The sequence below is a fragment of the Epargyreus clarus genome, unplaced genomic scaffold (genome assembly GCF_041222505.1).
Source record: "Epargyreus clarus isolate Ecla_fem2 unplaced genomic scaffold, WU_Ecla_fem_2.2 ptg000007l, whole genome shotgun sequence".
Classification (NCBI taxonomy): domain Eukaryota; kingdom Metazoa; phylum Arthropoda; class Insecta; order Lepidoptera; family Hesperiidae; genus Epargyreus; species Epargyreus clarus.
In genome coordinates, this window is record NW_027332215.1 from 23,443,975 (window position 1) to 23,467,192 (window position 23,218).

Genomic DNA, 23,218 nt, shown 5'->3' on the forward strand with positions numbered 1-23,218 from the left:
TGGCGCGTTAGGAATTTATTTATTTGTATTTAGTTTTACAGTAAATATAAAAAAATTAGAGGGGTGGGTTATACTATTGTCGCGGAGGGTAATTATACTTACTTAATTTATTTATAACATCTGATAACGTCATGAAAGTATTATATCCGTTTAGTACAAATTAAAGTTTGCTTAAAAGTCTTGTTTGCTGCAGACTTGTTTACTGAAATCGATAACTACCAACGAATACAAATAAATCTGAATACGTCAGGAAAATTGGATGCGTCGTATCATATCTGGAGGCACGGCAGTGCCTCCGCCAAGTCGAGCCAAAATCAATGTTTTACTCCACTGCAAATAAACATGACGTTCCTGGAACTGAGTCCGTGATATACCCTGACGTTCTCTTAATACATCCCTTTCAAAAGTCCATTTCAGTAATACTTTTTATACGTTTTGCTTAATTTATATCAATACAATAAACTTTTCCCAAGGTATTGCAGCTTATTTCTCTGTGACCGTCCTCAGGTAGGAATCTCATCTGTTATGGTTATACGGATGTCCATGGGCAGTTGTAGCCACTTACCATCAGATAGACTGCGTGCTCGTCTGCTACTATTATATTATAAAAAAGCTGAATACATTCTGGAATCTCTGATAACGATAGGAATTTAAATGAATTTTATTTCTACTTGCGGTCTGTTATTTCGATCACTGCTTTACCTACTGCTGTGGAAAGATTTAATTGGCTGTTAGCGGTTTCCATTTCAATTACGTGTTAATCAAGTAATTACTTTAAGAAGCCATCGTCAAAATGGAGTAAATTATTTTATGTATATTTTCTGACGTATATATCATCTTATCACATGTGAATAATAAATAATTATACATAATATGATGTTGCAACATCCAAAGTATTTTAAAGGTGAACTCTGGTTCGATTCCGGCGGCACCACCACCACACCTATTTCTGCCTAATAATAGCAGCCAACAGCTGCTGTGTTCGGGTTTGAAGGGTGTAATAAGGATACGTACTATTTCGAGAGGTAGCGGCGATAACCAATTTCACGTATGAATCTAATCTTATCTGGGGCTTATGTCGGATGTCGGGCGATGGCTACTTACCATTACGTGAAATACATGTTAGTCTCCTTTGTTAAAAAAATGTCTCATGGAATTCAAAAGGTACCGATATTATACAAATATAACAATGAATAGTTCTCGATTTAACACCTCGCACATCGCATATTCTTTACAATAATGGGGCCTCTCGTCTCCTATAAAACATAATAACGTTGTTGCATCATTCATACACGTAGGTGGCCCGGAGCTTAACTGCGCGTGGGATCGCGTAGAGGCTTATGTAGAAAATAGACTGTGAATATTACCAGCCGTTTAAAAAGCATGAATATTACGCAAGAAACATAGCTTTGAGAACCGCACCTATAATACTATGACTACTCGACTAATATTTCTTAAAACTAACCCATTAACCATAATATTTTAGTAAAATTGCTATTAGCTTTATTCTTGTTATAGACTGTCTACAATGATGGCGAATTGAAACCTTAGGATTCTTAATTAAATGATTAATACATTTCCGTTATTGTTTGTTAAAAATCATACTTTATATCATCATCAAAAAATGATTACTCAGTTAATGAAGTGATAATCAATGCATACATAAATATGACATGCGATATACAAAAAACGTATAGCATTTTTAATTCTTTTTTAATAATCCTAAATTGTTATAACCCTTAATATTTGAAAAGTCATAAAGTAAGCAGAAAATACCTGGCTCATTAATACAACAGTCATCTCGAAATGCGGTATCAAAACCGAATTTATTCTGCTAACATAACTTTCTGATACCTCAAAAGAAAATATAGCTGCGTCGTAGAAATACCTTCCCATAATTACGTCGAATCCCCGTGAACTTCGTTACTTAACAAACTCCGAGCTACCGAAGCTAACGGAAAGCTCATTTCTTTAATAGGGTTTCCTTGTTTTTAACGAAAAACACAAGTACTCGGTCACAAGTTAGTGACAGGGCAGCCCACCAAGTTCTACTTACAAATTGTAAGGTTGTGCTGACAGGTTTAATTTTCATTTTTTTCAAATCTTAACGAACTCCAGCGCTTTTATTTGAGGTGAAAATCTACATTAATGTTTTACTTGAATTAACTTGTTTATGGTTCAAATAATAATTTCATTTAATTAAGATTTGTTTTACACGTATTTGCGTTAAAGATTTACTTTCTTTTAATGATATATTGTCTTTTTTACCGAGTCCTTTCTTTATAGAATTAGGGCACTTTCATAACCACTTTTATACCATCATTTAATATCGGGGTTATAAAAGTGGCAAGTTGATAGGTATTTTACATATGTAATACGAAGGGAAGGGAAATATCCTGATTGCGTATGCCGTACTTCAAATAAATAATTTTCAATGTAGGAATCAATTAAGAAACAGTAAATAGTATAATTGTGAAAAAAGCGTAGGGTGTTCCATTTATCAGTTTTCGAAATTACGCTATAACAGAACCGAAAGGCAATAATTGTTGCAATCTAGTAACTTTGCGATGAACTTTCTCTAAGGCGAAAAATCGTTAATTCTGGGGATGTTGATAAGGGCAATGGTACAAAATTATTAAAATCGTGTATGGTCATCGGTTTTGGTAATTCTTCAAAATTTTGAATTAAACTGTACGTTCAAAGTGGATAGAAATCGGGTTCAAAGATTCCGTTACTTAGTTACATACATACCTACATACATACAACCCAAGCTAATAAGAGCTTGTTAATAATTAGATATAAAACACATAAAAATGCACATACAGAATATTTTCGTAAAATTTCAATAGAGCAAGACTCAGCAAGATATATTCCTAATATAATCGGAAGTACTATTACTGGTAGATCCAATATTCATTGAATAATATTTGGCTTCAGATACGTAATATCAATAACACGTACGTGGAATAGAAATATTCGTAATTTAATTAAGCTGTGAATGTTGTGTGTGGTGCAGTCGTTCGTACTGTAAAAAACAACGTATTCGGCAGTATAAAGGCATTCGCTGAATTATTGAGCCAACGTGTAAGTAGCGTGATATATTTACCCTACTTATTGACACGCACGCCTTACTAAAAATATTCACGGACCGCTGGCGTTCTTTGAGATACTTGTTGCATAATAGATAAGCACCTATATTTCTTACCTTCTGAAGGCACATCACGTTTTCAGAAGTAAATATGATCGATATTCTATTGAAACCAATCACAGAAATTACAAGTGGCTGATATTATGAAGGCAGTTCAACTGACATGACAAGTCTTAACTTACGAACATGAAATACAAATTGAGAGCGCATTGACTCATTATGTATTTATTACTCACTGCTACTTATCCGGTACTGCTTGCGTTAGGAGTTATGAAATATTACAATTTAGGTATTCGCGGACGTCTCTAAGTCTACGTTATACCGGTATTATACTGAATCTGAAATTTATCAAAACCCGAGCCGACGACAACTAAAATTAGGTTCCAGTAAAACAATGCGGTTCTTACAACCGCGATCAAAAATGTGAAATATATCCTAATTAAGGGGAAAAAAACGAGACAAGCTCATTTTTATTGCTTGATTAATGTAAAGGTACGTTGCAAAATTTAAAAAAAATCATTTTTGGTATTGATAGTTTAACTTACCGTAAGCGGTAATGGCGCAACATTGTTTTGTAAACCTCTGAGGCAATTCGTAATACAACTTATTATACAATTAATCCGCGAAAGATAGGTATATACTTATACATACATCATTAAGTAGGTATATATTATAATATGTTAAACAGATTCCTTATGGCTAGTCGTGACTAGAACTGGTTTGGTAAATCGTTCCCTTCAATGCATACAATACAGTTTCGACAATATTAATGTGCAAATTGACAGTTTCAAATGCGTTGCAGTTGCACCTACAGCATCAACCATTTGCTATCGTGCCATTTTATTTTAAATGTACACTATTTTGCTATTTGCTTTTAATTAGACCAGACTTCTATAAGAGTAGCATGCAGTCCACCTGATGGCTACTGACGCCCATGGACGTCTGTAACCAACCCCAGATAAGTGTAGATTCCTATCTCTGGTAGGCCAGCAGCGCCACTAACCCAGAGGACTAATCTGGAATGTCTCGGAAAAGTATGTGTTACAGCATCGCTTCACATTATGAAATATGTGTAAGTAAAAAGCTACTTTTTCTTAAAGTATTGATTCGCTTGTAACACGTGCGTATTAAATTAATATTTATTCAAGTATTCGTACATCGCGTACAGAGCGCAGCATTGAATACAGTTGATAATTAATAACCGTAAAACATAAAACGAACCGCGAACACATCACACAGATCAGATCATTTCACGACAGCTTATTTCCTGCAAATTCGTTCAAAATTAATGTAAGCTCACGTGCACGATTTCATATTTAATTAAATGATACGGGTTATGTAAAGCTTCCAATAAATTGACTCTCAGGAAAATATACAGGTGAAACATTCTCAGAGTCAAAGTATGGGTTTATTTCTTCGTTTATGTAACACAAATGCGAAGGGTTTATGGTTTTTGATATCTTACACTTAAGCTTACGATTTTGTTGGCTAACGTAAACGGTCGAATGTAGTTCTACTGTCACTACACCACATGTCTATTTTTGTTCTATGATAAAGGGTGAGGTGAAGTAGATTTATTTAAATGATTCCAATTTAGTTTTTAAAAGTACGCACGCATTTGTCGTCGGTTTCAAAAAGATTCATATTCTAACTCGTTTGCTTCGGAAATATTTCTTTCATATCAACCTATCTGTGTCCCACGTCTATTCGGTTCTAATACTTATAATCACTTATAATACTTATAAGTCACTAAAGAATCTAAAACAGCAAGTAGTCACTTATACCAACAATACTTAACATTTATTAAAAATGAGACTATACTGAAACTCATTTACTATACTTCGAACAAACACAAGGACTCACACATGTGCCTTTGTTATAACAATATCTGGGGGCACGGTATTGCCCCGCCAAGTCGAGCAAAAAAAAACGTTACGATCGTCCCACTTTTTTCTCGAAGAAATTCAGGAGATTTTCGACACCCTTAATACTTCTTTGTAGATTTTTTTTAAGTATGTACGAGTGGCATATAATGATACCAAGATATATTTTACAGTTGGAAACAGTCCGAAAGAAATCTCGCTGTGGATATCTAACAAGGGCGACGCGAGCTACTTCAGCATGGCGGTGCACGGGCAGAACTTCTTCAGACTCAACTACCCTCTCAAGCTTAATACGTAAGTCAAGTTTCCAAGATTTGACAAAAGAGCAAAGGCCATTGAATGGACGCTATTTCTAAGGATGTGGTCATTCAATTAACCGAATGTACAATCATGTTGAGAGCGCGGCAACTCGGGGCTGGTGAAGGTCAGCCCGGATATAACGTTGTACACTGTTCAACTTTGTGTTGAACAGTAACTTTGTGTGGGTGAGTGCTATTGCAGTTTCTGGTTTCAGCGGGCACGCTAATCCACTATTGAACTCTGCCATTGGACATCACTCATAAAATCTTGTCGGAGTCTTTTTCGAAATTTAAACTTGTTGGCCACTAATTCATAACATTCGTAAATTCCTATTGGAGACATCTTTAGTTGTGGGGAGACACCTGCGGTCCGCTGTAGGACTATAATGTTACATTATTCTCGATAAACATTAAAGAAGTATTTCCTGAATTCAATTATAATTTATTTCGTAACCAAGATATAATTAGAAAATATAATTTCAATTATTTAATTTAGAAATAAGGTGACTTAAGTACACATAAATTCAGTACGTGAAGTTATAATAAGGAGTGCTGTATGGAGATTTTCATTAAAATATGATAAAAGTAACATTTTCAGTTCACAGGTCGGATTTTAATAAAATCTAATTCATCATTCAAGCCAAAAGTTAATTAGTCTGTCCATCAAATTGCCAAGTCAATATTCCAATGCTTTGTATTAATTATATTTACTGAATCATTAATTATAAACTGGAAGTTCTGTTCACAACAGAACTAACTATATTAGATATTTTGAAAATAAACAAACGTTAAAAAGTCGTACAAAATGGAATCAACATTTATTTACAAATGATAACAAAAACATTTTTTCCTACAAAAATCTGTTTAGAGTCGAACACAATAACTTCGCAAACAATACACCCTCACACTGATTTTTTTTCGAGGAATTACGTTCAGTATTTTGCACTAACATTTTTAGTCTGTTCCATCTTGTTGTATGTTGCATAACAAGGTTATAAAAAAGTTTGAAGTTCGTCATAGTATTTCTTTTCGTCGCTCACAAGGTGCTTGGGTGATTAGATGTTACAACTAAAGTTTTTATGTGCACACTTTACAGTTACACTTTTATGTGCCGCTAAATTTAGGCCTCGTGGCTACACATTCACCTCCAGTGAGTTTGGAGTCGATTCCGAATACCCAGGTGTTCCAGTCATCACTTACCACCAGGTGGTTCATAATTACGTCATAGTAGTCAAAATCATAATTTGCTTCTTTTCTTCGCCGTCGGGTAATCATATAGGTACAACAATTGTTAAATTTAAGTACTTTAATATTGGTTTGCACAAAACTTCACATGCGTTTACGTTTAGAGGCGAAGTTTCAAATAACAATGATTCGATACATTAACAGTATAAAACAGCGTTCAAATAGGACTTACCTGTGGGCGTTGGTAACGTGTGAGGCGTATCACTTGGGCAATCGCTTACTATTCAGCATTTGCAATCTATGATAATTGATAACGGATAGAAATTTGTGTACTTCATGGTCCATGAATACATAAGTCCATTTTGTGCTTATTACGCAACGTAGGTATCTGAAGAACTGGGCCGAAGTCCAGTGATCTATTCATTTAGAAGTGCAAATAAAATTACATGCCTGAGATAAACTTTTAATTCCCTGTGCCTTAAATGTCAAAAGTAAACTGGTCTGCGTTAGGTAAAAGCAATGGATTTAAAATGCTTTTTTTGAAATTATAGTACATAAATCGTAAATCTTAACCCTTAATAAGCCATAGGACTAACATAGAACCCTTTATATACTGATACTGAATATATTTACCCCGATACTGAACTTTGAAGACAAAGGAATGTCGTAAACAGTTCTTGGTTAACTTGTTTAACAGATTCTAGAAGACTTTGATAACACTTGTTGTAACTGACGTGCTTATATGCATAATTGCATATGGGGACACTGAAGAAGTTTTCGACGTGACAGTTTCTCAGAGATCGGCTATAGCAGTAGGGAATATGTTAATAATAGATCCTTCAGTAAATAACTAATTCACTGTACCAGAGATCAATGCTGTGGTTGTTTTGTGATTTTTAGTGCAGTGCAGTTTTTTATTTTGTTACAGTCGGGGTTTTGGACCTTTTTAAATTACTTACGTGTGTCTTACTTTAGTATTATTCAAAACGATAGATATTTAGTTTTATATCGTACTGAAAAATAGGGATGCAGCTTATAAAAAGTCCAACTTAAAGCTAAGATCCCAGATAATATGCCCTTACAAAAATCTAGTAATAATCGCTCTTATCTGCTTAGTTCACAGAAGATCATATTCACAGAAGCGGCAAAGAGTATAAACAACTCTATTTTTTCTTAAATCTTGGTGAATAACACTCGTGCACAAAGCATACGAATAAAAATATTAGGTGTTAAGGTACTTCAAATTTGTTATTTCAAAAACCTTTTTCGACTTGAACCGTATAAAAATATTGGACACTCATTAGCGTCCCACTGTTGGGCAAAACAGTTTCTTAGTGAGAGTGAGAGAGAGAGTCACATTAGGTAATATTATATGACTGTCTTAAAACAGCACTGGTATTGAGTTATTATGTTATATTAATAATAACCAAAAACTTTACCACGACCTCGTGTTAACGGTATGAAAATAACAAGTATTTAAGCCGAAAAGTTTCGCCAACAACAAATTCACTTCCGATCTCGAATGTATAGACGATATTTACTAGTTCAGTAGCTACCGAGTGCACTTTAATCCTTATCTGAGTTTAATCCAGTGTTAAATATTTAGTTAATAGTTAAGCAGTGATAGCCTAGTGGTTAAGAAACGCGGCCTCTCGATCGAGGGGTCCGAGGTTCAAATCCCAGGGCACGCACCTCTGATTTTCAAATTAATGTGCGTAGTAGAAATTAATTATCACTTGCTTAAACGGTGAAGGAAAACATCGTGAGGAAACCTGCATACCTGAGGGATTTATAAAAAAAAAAAAAATCTTAAGGGTATGTGAAGTCTACCAATACGCACTTGGCCAGCGCAGTGGACTATGGCCTAATCCTTCTCATTCTGAGAGGAGACCCGTGCCCAGCAGTGGGACAGTAATGGGTTGATGATGATGATGATGATGATAAATATTTTGCTTCGTTAATGTAAAATTACGGGTAAGCATAGGTACCTTGAAAGATTGCGTAATGTACTGATAAATCAGAATTTGAGGTTCAAAAATCAAAATGTTGTAGATTTACGTATGTATGGTAAGTTATGAAATTTATATATTATTGGAAATGAAACGAATTTATTTAAAGTTAATTATTGTTAACACTTGTTTAAAGGCCATAACCTAACCACACCAGGCTTTTCATTAAGTAAAAGTAGCGGGGAAATAAATTCGATGACATCTTCTTACCCGACTGCCAAGTAATGGTTATGTTTTTCGGGCGTATTTTGCATGTTTGTCTTTCTTTATACCCTCGGATCTAACAAACGGCTGGATTAAATTCGACAATTAAGATGAGGTAGTAATTCATCTCAAATACCCAAGTGTCCTCAGATAAGTGTTAGAAAAAAATAAATAAAATTGCGAATTTTGTCGCAAAATAGTAATACATTTAAAAAAAAGGTAACCGAACTTATCAAATAGGGTATCAAATGAAAGGAAATTAAAAGGAGATTACAAACTTATATTTTGGAAATATTAATGTTTTTGGACTCTACTTTAGCTTAATTTTTGGTGCAGTCGGGTTTTTGATTTTTTAATTAAATTACTTGTTACAGTTTCATGTACAGTGTCAACTTATGCTAATGGAGAATGTGGCACTGGATCTACTTCAGACTCATAATTTTATCGGTCATTCATTGCTTGTTTTATATTTATAATATGCTTCGTTTCAAAGAGTTTCTCTAACGACCAGTTTAATTGGTAAACAAAATACTTTCCTTTTGAGAAATGTGTGTTCATTTGAAATTATAAATGCGTCAGAAATACTCGTGGTTATATTGTGAAATCCAAATCACTAAGTTGCCGAGTATAGGTATAGGTAAGTAGAAGGTACTACTATTCTATTATGACTGGTTAGAGTGGCCAATACTTACACCAGGCGTCTAAAATTAGGCCTCAAGAAGCGCAAATGTGGGGGTCCATTCTTATTTGGAATGAACTATACGTATGTATGTACTGCATTGATCATTTACCACAACCGGGACTGTTTACATATTTGCTATTCATAAAAAGAACCACATTGTTCAATGGCCAGATTACGGTCAATTTCGACATTAACATTGCAACACCACCGCAGTAAACGTCCACTAGTGTAAATTTATACGAGCAATTCGCGTTGTCATACAAAGTTGTAAATTGCTCCCAATAGTAGAGCAATACTCGCGTCACGCACTAGACTTCCGAAACCCACAAGTCCACTTTCAACGAGAAAGTGCTTATTAGGATTCCGCGGAACATTGTCCACGGACAGATTGGAAAGGCAATCGAAAGTGTCATTGGAAATCGTGTGATATGTCACATCTTGAAGGTATCCGTGTTAATAAAAGTTAATCCAAAGGTACAAGTATCGCTGTCACTTAATCACGAAATATATGTTTAGTACTTTGTAGTGTCTATAATATATTTTAAAATATTAGACGAGGCCCGAGGCTCTGCCCGCTTTGGAGTCGATGTAATAGATTAAGATATAATGTATTTTATTACGTATGCATATTTTATTATGGAAATACACTTCAAACAAACTATGTTTTCGATGCCCAAAATTCATGAGATCATCGATTCATTCTGTGTAGGTGTACACCTTTTCAGAAGAATTAAGTGATACTTAGATAGATTCGCGTACAGACAAAAACCAGTTACTATCATTTAAATTATATTTATTTAAACTGCGCTTTTATTAGTTTGACCTGTATGTGTGTAGGTATACTTATAAGTATGTAACGGAATCATTGACTTCGATTGTTACCCATTTTGAACGGTCAGGATATTTAGAAATTTAATTTTAGCAATTAACAGGAACCGACGATAAAACACGATTTTATTAATTTTGTCCCATTGTCCTTATCAGGATCATCAGGATTTACGTACGAGATTGTGTTCAAGCAAGCCATTTTGGAACAGTAACGTTAATTGTCGCCAATCATTTTTCTTCCATTACGAATTATTTGTTACTTTTTCCTTTGATTAACAGTAAAAGATTTTTATTAGTTTTCTAAACAATAATTTATTAATAACTGAATGCACAAGCATATCTCGGCAAGCATAAAATATCGTAACTGAAACACACAAGTAGCGATGATTATATAAGTATCAATTAAGCAAAATAAGTACAGTCATCAGAACCGGCAGTCATTTCGGTCCAAATTGTAATCCAGGTCATTTAACGCAACGCTTGTTGCGTACGTAAGTCACACAATCGGTTTAAATTAAACAAAGTGTATTATGTAAAAATTGATAATTATGTAACCAACTACAACACGCAGTTAAACCTGATCATTGTTTATGATAGTCACGTTATCAGCTCATTAAACACATAAATTGGGGTGTTGTGTATCAATCAATCAGAGAATTATAAACAATTGCTATTTTTTTTTATAATATAAGAGTAGCAGACGAGCATGCAGTCCACCTGATGGTAAGTGGCTACTGCCGCCCATGGACATCTGTAATCAACCCAGATAGGATTAGATATGCCTACTTGAGGTCGGCCCCAGATGCGCCGCTACCCCTGAGGACTAAGCTGGAACGCCACGGAAAAGTCTGTCTCCCTTACCACACCCTTCAAACCGGAACACGGCAGCGCCTAACACTGCTGTTATTAGGTAGAAATAGGTGTGGCGGTGGTGCCGCCGGAGTCGAACCACAAAGGGTTCTACCACCTTCACTTATAATTCGTGTTTAATTAAATTCTTCGGTCATTGTTTCTAGAGTTCGTTCTCTCTTTTCCTTTATTTTCTTTATTTATTTCAATTCTTTCTTAACGGTTATTAACAAGTCGTAGAGTTATGCATTACCTTTTTAGATTGGTCGATGTGCAAAGGCTAAATGCAAAAATATATGGCTTTGCTTAAATGTAAAAGACTTCATAATACCTATGATTCAGTTGGAGTCAATTGGTATATATAAGTTTGAAATTATGTATTAAATGACGGGACGCCTATATCTACTATCAACAGTCATTAGAACATATTGAACAACAGAAAATGAATTTGGGTGCTTCGCGAGACTCAGGTGTTTTCCCAGCATTCATGGGACCATACCGAGAGGCAGTGATTTGGAGTCATTGTTTTATCTTAAAAATTTTATATAACCTTAAGCTTTATTGCTTTTTTATTATAAAGAGAATAAGATAAATTGAAATGCATTATAATATTCGTTTTAAAGAGTCAATAAAAATAAAATAATAGTGTTTGTGTGTGGGGGTAAACACATACGACCGCGTCCTTAAACAGCGTCTGTTTGCATAGTTTTTATTATGGAAGTTTATAAGCCATCAAGTTAGTGCGTCAATACGGCGACATTATCTACGACGTAATTGAATATGCGTCAATTACTTTCAGTCACTCAGGCGTACAATTTGTACGATTTTGCTTTTCTCAAAAGCTTTTTGCTCGCCAGCGTTTTATTACATCAAAGTAATTTAACGATTTATAAAATACGTATAGATACTTACATATTTCTAGATAAATAGTAGAGCCAAACATATTTTACAGGAAAGTAATTAAGGAAATTGATCTTTTAATGAGTGAAGAACAAACTTTAGCATCAAATCTAATTAAATTAACAATAAGTAACAAGTTTGCGTATTGTGATTTAATCTTAACAAACCGTATTATGCAAATGCTTAGCTAATGAACGCCTAGTAGAATGTTGATGGCAACAAAAAGTTTGTGCGTAAGAATAGTATCGGCCAAATAGGCAGTTGGTTCTTATTAGTTTTCACTAAATCAAAATCTGTGGTATTTACAGATAAATCTTTTATTCTAATAGAGATCACTTAAAATTATGGAGTTCTAAGCAGTCAGCAGTATTTACGAGAGGTTTAAAAACGAACAAATCGAACTAACAAAAGAAAATTATACTTGTAGCTAACATCAATATCCTTGTACTACCTACTCTATTTTTATTATTTATACTTAGGGGATGTTTGTAATTTATTCCACCACGATGATCCATGATGCATTGATGAAAGAAAACGATTGTTCGGTATAGATAAGGAAATATAAAATGGATATTATTTTTTGTCCGTAACCACTGCTGGGCACCACGCAGAGTGAGAGGGATTTAGGCCAAAGTTCACCGTGCTGGCCAAGAGTGGATCCGTAGACTTCACAGAACTTTAAAGAACACAAGCGTGTAGGTTTGTTGTTGGCGTATTTTTTCTTCACCGTAATGATAATTACTCGTAATTTGGCATTTCACGTCGCACACGTCGATTCCTAAAAATTAGAATGAGTGCCTGGGAACCTCGGACCTGCCGTATGAGAAGGCGAGTTCAACCTGGGCTAAGACACAAACTACCATAATTAAAATACGTTACTATAAGTATTTATTGAAATAATTATAATTTGATTTTAGTGATTGTTATTTCACTTTCATTGCAGTTGGTACCACTCGTGTCAATCATGGAATGGTAAGACCGGTGAATGGCAGATATGGGTGAACGCTGAGAGGGTGGGCAGAGGATTTAATAACAGGGTAAGAATTAATTTAAATAATACAAAATTTTAAATCACTAGTTTCTATTCTAATATAAAATAAATAAAATAATATAAAATATGTTTACAAACCTAACGATCAAGTTGACTTGCTATTTGATGTGAAATCTAATTTTATTTAATGGATACTAGTGGAAGTGAGTGGTGTCCTCAGGTGGGACATTAATAACACCAGGGGAGTTAACAATGTATCGCTGGCTTATTTAGTATCTATTTTTGAAGATAACCATGTCATAATGCCGAAACACGTCTTATAATATAAAAATTGCAGTATAGCACAGAATTATTTTTGTAGGCACTTCGTATACAAATTGTTCATTAAGGTTAAACTACGCTGGAAGTAGAGGTTCATTAAGAAGTTTCCGAAGTATTTAAGAGTGTTATTCAATATGGTGTAAATGCAATCCCTGCTCCCACTTTGTATCTAGTGTTTACATAAACCTCAAGCAATTTTCTTGGAATATGGAGAGAGGTAATTGCAATCGTTTCCACCGCAGAAACTCTACTCAATTAGCTAACTGATCTCTTGAGAAGTCTTTCAAACGTCAGTTAACTGGCAAACGAACTATCATAGCGCTGGAAATTACAAGTTAAACCTATATCGTTTCACTGCTAACTCATTATAACTTTTACTCCATCAAAGGATGTATATATATATTTTTCAAACACGCCATAATTCAAAGCTACCGTTAGTTAATTTTAGCAGTGTTTCATAGCTTTCAAAAACGGAAATTAGTTGTTTCATTTTATACATGTTTAATGTATTATTTTTTCCACAGCTTGTTGGGCACATCATAAAAGCAGGGGGTACTGCTATAACCGGCCAGGAACAGTCGCTTTTATACAAAAAAGACGGCCTGGAACCCGAAATAGGTATGTTGGCAAATCCTAGTCAAACGGATAAGATTAATATTTTCATATTAGCTTATGACGTGCAATTTTATTTCAGAACAACCTGGTCTGATCGGTGAAATTACGATGTTACAATTATATCATGTGGCGTTAACGGCGGGCAAAGCTCACAAGGATCACAAGCACCACCACGCTCATCACTTCAGACACGACGGTACCCCTGTCGACACGTCCACTGAGCCGGACACTGAACCTCCCCCGCCACAAGAAATCCCCTTGGGGAACGGGCACTTCCTCATCGGAGGTCAGTTGCAAAGACCGGCAAACCTGAATTTGGCGGGCGCTCAACAACAACAAATGATCCCTGTTCAACTTCCTAACGGTCTTCATCTGCAGCAGGAGTATGTCAACGGGCAATTAGGCAATCGCGTCGTATCTGAACAGCTTCTTAACAGCGTTCAACAAATACCAGCCGATCAGATTGGTGGCTCCGTGCCTGTTCCCCAAATACCTCTAGTCGGCCTAGCTGTATCTCCTATTTCTCAAAATCAAGCTTATTCTTCAAGACCTCTTGGGCCTTCTAAGGGGACATCAGTCGTCTTGTCCGGATCTCTACTTAATCCTGCAAATGTACAATATATAGACGAGACCTCGTCGCATAACTTATTTAAGAGGGATTCTAAGAAACGCGACAAACGAGATAATCCCGAAAAAGAATTAGTTGAAGAAAGTAAAGGTATGTACATCAGAGATTGTTTAAGACGAAAATATTTTAATTACAAATAACATTTTAAGGTGAGTAATATATAATTGATTTATTTTTTCAAATATTCAGGTAAGAAAGACAAACGTGGTCTTGTTGCGTTATCGGATGGATCAATAGTTGACGAAGCATTGCTTAGTCCAAATCTAAATGAAGAAAGTCAAGTAGACGATGTCATGTTCCAACAGTCACTGCTGCATGGCCTTGCTGGAGTTGTCGGAAATGTTCCAGTTCAGACTCTACAGAAGCAGACGGTAAATATTACTATTAAAAAGCTTTTTCAAAGTAAAATATAGCAGCGCTTCATTGCCGCTACAAGTCAATTTTTTTTTTAAATACTGAAGTAAGAACCGATCATGCGCGTCCACCGGTAAGCTGCTACTGTCGACTATTAACATTTCTAATGAATCCCAAATTAGATAAGATTCCTACCTGAGGTTGAGCATAGATGCGTTGGTAGATTGAGGATAAAGTGGAAATCTGAAATATCTCGGACATATATGTCTCACTACATCCGGAGTCGAACCACAAACGGTTGTACCAACTTCAAAAATAATACAAGAATAAAAATAGGCAGACGAAGATCTCGTCCAGCATAGTTAGGATGCGACAGCAATCAATAGTCAATTTATCACAGTGCGCGCTAGATGTAGAGGTAATGAATCTCATGAATTATTTACAGGTTGACGAAAGGGAGCCAGCGGAAGCTGAGGTGAAAGCTGTAATGCAAGTGTGCAGCGGTTGCGCGCCGGAGCCATTCAAAAAAGCTCTCGTGCTTTCTTGGAGAGCGACACCGAAAAAGCTTTACAGTGGCGCACACTACTATAAAGGACTTCCGATTTGTCGAGCTTTTTAAAGAAATATAAGTCATTATTAGATTTAGGTGTATCGTACCTCCGAGATTGCCACGCAAATATATACATCTCGTAACTTTTATCTTTTATCCATTTCTAATGTACAAATATTTTCAAAATATCAAATGTTAGGAAAGTTTGAGGCTAGTAAATTGCAAATAAGTTTAAAATACAGAGCCAGTTCTGCTACGAAAAAAAATCCGAACGTCCACTCGCAGTTGACCAATATATAAGGCCGTTGTAGTGTTATTTATAAAAGATTTATCAACGCCATCAATGTTGCTTACCAATTTACCTAATGTTAAGGTTTACATACTTTTAGTTTACGTCTTGGTGTCACCTATTTTGGTACCTTAGTACGAATAAGATTGCAACTTGTATTGTTGGCTACTATAATATTATTCATTTTCGTTTTCGGCATGACATTTAATTCACTAGCGGTGCACAGGAAATTGACCGAAGGCATTTCATTTTCCGCTTCAGAAATATAAAGCGACGGGCAGATAGCGGTTTCCTTTTAATGTTTAAAATAATACTCGTATGTTTGTTCAGAGTTCGAAATGAAACCTTTCATACCTGTTGGTATATTTAATATCTCGTTTACTTTAATACACGTTTTAATGCACTTTCTGCTTGTTAATATAAGTTGCGAATTCCGTACGAGTAGTTTCAAAGGAAGTATGTACATAAAATATGACGCAGTGTTCATTATTATTCTAAAACATAATTAAATATTAATTTCATGGAATAAGATTTCATGCGATGTCCCTTGCCATTATGAATCTATTTTATTTATTTAATTTTTAGTAAATATTGCATTGTATTGTGTCGATCATTAGTTTTAAGATTATCTTACCAATTTGTTACCATTTTTTAAATAAATAATTGAACAAAATATGATGTTTATCTTTTTCAATATTCTGAAAAGAAAAACTGATTCATCCACACTTTCAATACGGCAATCTGATAATAGGGGCTTCTTCTTTAGTATAAGGCATTAATATGCCAGACATTAATAAATATTTAAACAAATACTTTGCTCACACATTTGAACACTTATTTGTTTAAAATTTTTAACCTGTCACTCATGTCACAGTATAAGTATCTATATAGATGTATAGATCCTTATACTGTGCTCATGTCACAGTCTCCTAGCATCTCTGTACTTTGTGCATATAGGCTCGCAGATACTTAAAGTTTGATCGCTTTGATGTACGCTAGAAAACCCGACATCAAATGGCAAAGTGCAAATATTTGAAGCAAGCTTTGAACAAATACTCAATTACCCGTGCTCCACTGCTTTCAAACATGTGTTAAAATATTTGTGCTATGTCTGGCACAGGCCTAACGCGACACTGATTAATAATTTACCAGAAAGGTTAATAATTTACCAGATGAATACTACTTTCTCAAATGAAGATGAGTTATTAAAGTAATTGTGTGCACGTTGACAATAAAATGAACCGAAACTCTGCGTATACAAATGCGAAAATAAACGTATGCGTATTGAGTACAAACTGTTCGCACTGCGCCTCATAGATTAACTTTATTAATAATCAATGTATCCAATGTTTTGCCAACCAAAGATCGACATTTGACAATTTCTTCATAACAGACGTAGCGATACCTTAATTGGAAAATCCAGCCAACTCCACTTTTTGTCAAAATGTTTTTTTATTTATTTTGATTTCGTTCAACGCCATTTACTATCAAAATAAATAAAAAAAAACATTTTGGATAAAAGCTGATTTGCCAATTTAGGTATCGATAGTCAAATTTCGGTTATTGGTAGATAAACATTGGATTTATTGTTGATCAATCGATTAATTGAGTGTTGTCGTCTTAACAGCAATGATTGAAAAAATAATATTAAAACAGGTGGTTTGATAATAAAATACAATTATCACTTATATTGCGCGTAGTATGCACCTAAACTCGCTATAAAAGGCTGTGATAACGGCTCTTGTAGACGTATCGCAGACAGCTCGTAAGTAAAAGGAAACTGTTAGATAAGTAATAGATGTAGTAAAGGTAAATATTATGGTTAATATTTAGAAATACTAATAGTACTATTGTATAAAAGCAATCAAGTAGAATTGGAGTAAAACCTGTAAAATAAATATATACGTATACGTATATACGTATGGTATAACCGAAATGTATTTTGTGTGATAAGCTTTGTGAAGTGACTATATTTCGTATAAATAAAAATGTTTTGTATTGATATTTGATTATATAATAAACTGGAATAGTTAAAATGGCTATAGGTTATTAAATGAGTGTGTACTAACTGCGTTTCTTTTGAGTTTTAAAATATATTCCGCATATAAATTGAAAAAGCGCATTCTTCGTTGCAGTAGATTTTATAAAATAAATCGACTTACCTTCGTCTTGTGGACATGTTGGTGATGGTACTCAGAGTCTATTTCGGGCTCGCTGAAGTAACTCTGGTCCTGTAAAAAAAACATTAGTAAAATATCTTTCAAACACATTAAAATTATAGGAACTAAGAATTTTCTCAGAGACATTTAAGCCGCTACGTGTTCACTGCTTCCCAGCAGGTACTCTGATTATTTTGAAATATGACAGCTCGTTACCTTCAACGTGAACATAAGAGCTTCCAATTTCCTGGTTGAATTTCAAAAGGACGTTCGTTCGACGAGCGAAATATGACTAGGTAAGGATGATGAAGAGGCATTGCGCAAATAAATCTAAGACAAGGTAAGGTAAAGGCAGCTAAGAGGCATTATGGCATAAAGTTACGGAGGCATGGGCTCTTTTGCATTGCATAAGAAAGTTATTAGCTCGGCTTGTGTGCACATTCGCTCATTATCGTAGCGCCACAAAGGATAGTTTGAATGCATGGAATTCTGTGACGTCACCCCTTCACGTGCATGTAACTTTATCAAATTTAAAAGATGTTTTTGCAGTCCATCGCAGATGCAAACTCGTAATTAATATAAGCACCGTTGAAATAAACATTCTCTTTTCAAGTACTCGAAATATCAGCATTTCTATGTAATATTTTTGTTATCTTTGCTGATCGTCATTACAACAAATAACGACATACTATGTAGATTAATAATAAGAATGTAACGAAATGCATATCTTTAGCCATATGTAGTATTTCTATGATCCTGGCCATATTCGGCATAGTTTGGCTAACTCCGACTGCGCAGTGCAAAGCGGTACCTATATTAAAAGAAATCCACAGTTATTATATTTCGCTATTGTTTTTTTATATAGCGCTGGCTACGAATCGGTACAATGGTACCGATGATATTTACCTGTGATAGGAGTAAAACAGTACGGTGCCGCAACGGTTTTATGTCCATGTATTAACGTTCATGCAAGTAAATTAAAGTTTAAGTAAAAAATTAAGTGTAAGTATGTGATAAGTGAAAGTGATAACATATTCCTACTACAGGTAGGATGTCAAACCGTTGCTTCGTTCTGCATATAGTTGTAATTGCATGTAATATCTATAGTAAAATGTAATACGTTTGGTAAATCAATTGACGTATGACGTCATGGCAGTTGCGTTCACACATTAACTTTTCACTGTTTTTGGATAAACATTACATCCCTGATCTGATAAATACGCTGCAACATATAACTAAACACATAATGAAAAGCCATCGCCATCACCCAGGGTCGACTGGCAGAGAATGCCATTAGGCATTAAGTTTACCCTTTATAACCCTTAGTTTAAGGTGTACAAAAATAAATAAATAAATAAATAAAAGCTATATTTATCACACTTTCTCAGTTAAAATCTCGGCGGTAAATATTTGGCGTGAAAGCAACGTGTCTTGTCTCTTTGGGTAAGTACTTCATTTATAATGTATTAAATCACAAAGATTTAAAGCTCTCAAATTTGCCATATTTTTTTTTAATATTTTTATTCAGATTTTTTTAATTAGGAACGTTCAATTATAATTGACTTAATTTTTTTTTTTGCCACACAAGTGACTTCCTCTGAATTGTTTAATTCATACGACTCACGGTTAACCTAACCTAACCTAAATGATTCACGGTTACAATAATAAAACAACCAAGATGACGTCGATACAACGGAATTCATTATTAATTATTTTCCTTCCCGCACCAGGTATACAAAACATGCTTTTTACACTCGCAGCTCTGCAGATTCCTTGTATGCTGGGTACCATGTATCGCAGACACCGTAAAATTAGTTAAGTTTGATTTTTACTAAGGGGCGTATGTCGAACAACGTTTCGTCCTTTACATAAGGTATTACCTTATATAAGATGAGTGAAGAAAGGACATGAATGTAGATTTAGATTGATTTTCCTTACCTGGTCCCAGTTGGTAGCACCAGAGCAGGAAGCCGCGCCTGGTGGCATGGCCACGGCGCCCACAGCGACGACGCCGGGCAGCGGCCCGCCGCCCAGGTCCCCTGCCTCCAGCACACGGAGAACCGATCTGTCACGGATGTCGCGCAGGTGGGCTCTGTGCAAAAGAAACGACTCATTAAGTAAAGGTCTCGCCAATTTACTATTTAACATTCATTCCGGAAATATTTTGGAACGTAGTTTCTTATCACGCGGTACGTTGGGTAAGGGAGTTAGGCTAGCGTCACGAAAAATCCTAACGACAAAAAACAAAAACTTAAAAGTCAATTTGAACTTTAATACCATACCATAAAGTTTAATTGTTAGTGGAAGGGTTCCAGGTCGGCAAAACAATTGACAGACCCGTAAAGCGCGACATTCGACTATTAATGGTGCAAGTTTGATTCGAGCTATGTCAATTGATTACAGTGCCTACGACTGTGTTGCTATTGGACCTATGAACTCAGTTTGCTAATATTGTAAGGCATTGAAATTATGAAAGCAATTGATGATGGAAATGGAGGTTTATTTTTTTATGCCTCCGGTTGAATTGGAAAGATATTTCTCATATCTGTAATTTTTGCTACTGTTCGCGCGAGATCCAACATTGCGGTTGCAGTTGCTTCTTCTGGAATAGCAACAATGTATGGGAATATAGAATAAGTGTTGTTTTTCGACATTTTCAGGCATTTTTTTATTTTTTCTCTCCGTACGAACCATCCTCGTACTTCAAGGAATATTATAAAAAAATAATTAGCGAAATCGGTTCACCCCTCTCGAGATTTGCTCTTAGCAACAGATTAAGCGATTCATTTTTATATTATAGAGATACCTCCTATAATACTTATTTCAAAACGAAAGGAACTTCGTTCCAATCGGGTGTCCCAAATGTGACACCTCAGACATTTTTTTGCATGTATTACACATACGCAACTTGTAAATATGGTTAGATGTTCGAAGCAACGCATTTCCTTGTTTGTAAATTGTTTTGTAGAAATGTTTTCACGTATAGTGTGATTGAAAGACGACCTCCTTTAGATGTGATAATATTGGTCGCACCCACACTCTTCTACTGAAATGCAGAACTGATTTACACTTAAAATAAATAAAATACCCGATCGTACTTCACTGGCTCTTCCACCGTTCAAACCTATGCCATGAGGTATAAAACTAGACTATATGGTACTTAATATTAATGGTTCAAACCAAAACGTATGACATCAACACAAGTAACACAATACATGAGTCTGGGCTATTCTCTAACAGGACGACATGACACAGCACAATGCTGACATCAGACATAACGTCGTAGATGTTGTAAGTTACTATCTCTACAAAATGTAAAAATAAATGAACCTAACCAACTGATGTTAGGTAAATATTTCTGAAGGCGGCGTTTATGATGTGCATAGTTTATGTCGTGATCCAGCGATTTAAGTACTGTGTATATAATATGTTAAGAAACTAGAAGTTTTTAAGCGCCGACTTTCGAAGTATGCATGTCAAATTGCATCAGTAGTTTTTGAGAAAATCGCGTGCATACAAACTTAGATAGCAGTCGACAACAGAGCCTCTTTTTAGAAGTCGGTTAATTCGATATCCCTACTTTGAATTGCTGTCTCTCGGACAGAAAATCACTGAAACGCCCCTGTAAAGTCACAAAAGGTAGAAAATAAACAGCACGCTTGGTTTCACATAGTCGACGGACCATGCATTGTCCATTTAGTTTTGTTTCTATGGATGGCACTGACAGAAGTCTGTTAGCGTTGGTGCCCTGTCATGTCGTGTCGTCTCAATGAAGAAGAGCCCATTGTTTCGTATATCCAACACATTTCAGTCTACGGATTTCCCTCTTTGTTGCGCTGTTGCGTGGGTTTCACACAGCTTACTACTAATTGATTACACCAACGTTCGAGTAGTTTTATATGAAAGAGTTCACTTTTGTGACTTTGATATCATATTTAGGCAAATAAATTATTCTCGGAATTTTTGACTATGCTATATATATTAAGAAACTGTGTCTGATTCATTTAATTATATGGGAGTATTATAATGAGAATGGATTATCAAACATTTCGAATTTATTTTTTAACAAGTCAAATTTGAAGGTGGTAGAACCCTTTGTGGTTCGACTCCGGCGGCACCACCGCCACACCTATTTCTACCTAATAACTGCAGTGTTAGGTGCTGCTGTGTTCCGGTTTGAAGGGTGTGGTAAGGGAGAAAGACTTTTCTGAGGCATTCCAGCTTAGTCCTCAGGGGTAGCGGCGCATCTGTGGCCGACCTCAGGTAGGAATATCTAATCCTATCTGGAGTTTATTACAGGTGTCCATGGGCGGCAGTAGCCACTTACCATCAGGTGGACTGCATGCTCGTCTGCTACTCTTATATTATAAAAAAAAAATAACGAGCCACCATATAAATAATATTATATAGTTTATATTATTAGTATACTAGCATTACATGTTGCCACTACGAAGCAACAGCTTTATGTACCCACCATCCATATTGCGGAAGTACATAAAATAAAGTCAGCGTTCGTCCATTTCAAGACCGATTATGCAGTGTCATGCCTAATTAACCGAATACGAATAGTAGAGGATCCCAGTATAGGAAGACCTTTACCGTGCTGGGTAGGCCAACCTGGTTACACCTACCTACCCATGGGTTGTGACGGGAAAAATAATTAATCTAAATCTAAAAATAGTTTGCATATTCTATAGGCTTGCTACTTTCGATTGGTATTTACTTTGTCTATTAACCAAAACAGTGAAATGTTTAAGAAAATGTTTTAATCATATCTGGACTGAATTTTTTTAGTGATACTCCGGGAGTGCCAGCAGAAATGAAAACTTTTGAAACCTAACCTGCGTAATAAAATATAATTAATAAAAATTGAAACTGACACCCATTGACATATTTTTCCAAGCTGACACCGGATGACATCTGCAGCTTGCTTTGCCGTCATACGAATTTTCGATCGGGCCACGTCTCCTGACGTAAGTTTAACATTTTTTTTACCCATCACAAAAAGTGCACAGTGCCGCAAAGAAGTTTTCACTTCAAAAACGCTTCATCTATTAGCCAGCTCGGTAAAGGTTGACCTCATAGATATACTACTAATAAAGACGTAGATAGGTTACTAACAAAACAAACGGCGCTTGTTAGTGGCACTCATCGCGAGAAATGCACAGTACTTTTCAAATATTATATTTAAACAACACACTAATAAATAGTCACGAGGAGCAACTAGGACAGCACGTCTAACTGAACGTGCAAAAATACGTGGATAAAAATATAACATTATGCGTGACAGTAATGATGACTATTCGTCAAAGATGAGTTTAAGT

The 23,218-nt window shown here is 35.4% G+C and overlaps 2 protein-coding genes across 3 annotated transcripts in view; one reads left to right on the plus strand and one right to left on the minus strand.

Moving 5' to 3' along the window:
* Positions 1 to 16,408, plus strand: part of LOC140743703 (uncharacterized) — a 53,139-nt gene extending 36,731 nt beyond the window's left edge. The window contains exons 4-9 of the mRNA XM_073075198.1: positions 5,205 to 5,325; positions 12,931 to 13,024; positions 13,824 to 13,917; positions 13,994 to 14,632; positions 14,732 to 14,913; positions 15,342 to 16,408. Coding sequence (XP_072931299.1) covers positions 5,205 to 5,325; positions 12,931 to 13,024; positions 13,824 to 13,917; positions 13,994 to 14,632; positions 14,732 to 14,913; positions 15,342 to 15,515 — 1,304 coding nt within the window. The 3' untranslated portion in view covers positions 15,516 to 16,408. The remainder of the gene's footprint in view (positions 1 to 5,204; positions 5,326 to 12,930; positions 13,025 to 13,823; positions 13,918 to 13,993; positions 14,633 to 14,731; positions 14,914 to 15,341) is intronic.
* The window catches only part of LOC140743701 (coiled-coil domain-containing protein AGAP005037), a 275,840-nt gene that overhangs the window by 89,124 nt on the left and 163,498 nt on the right, over positions 1 to 23,218 (minus strand). For both annotated transcript variants that reach the window (XM_073075193.1, XM_073075194.1), the window contains 2 exons: positions 19,833 to 19,986; positions 17,898 to 17,966 (listed from right to left, as the gene is read on the minus strand). In XM_073075193.1, the coding sequence (XP_072931294.1) occupies positions 17,898 to 17,966; positions 19,833 to 19,986 (223 nt within the window). The remainder of the gene's footprint in view (positions 1 to 17,897; positions 17,967 to 19,832; positions 19,987 to 23,218) is intronic.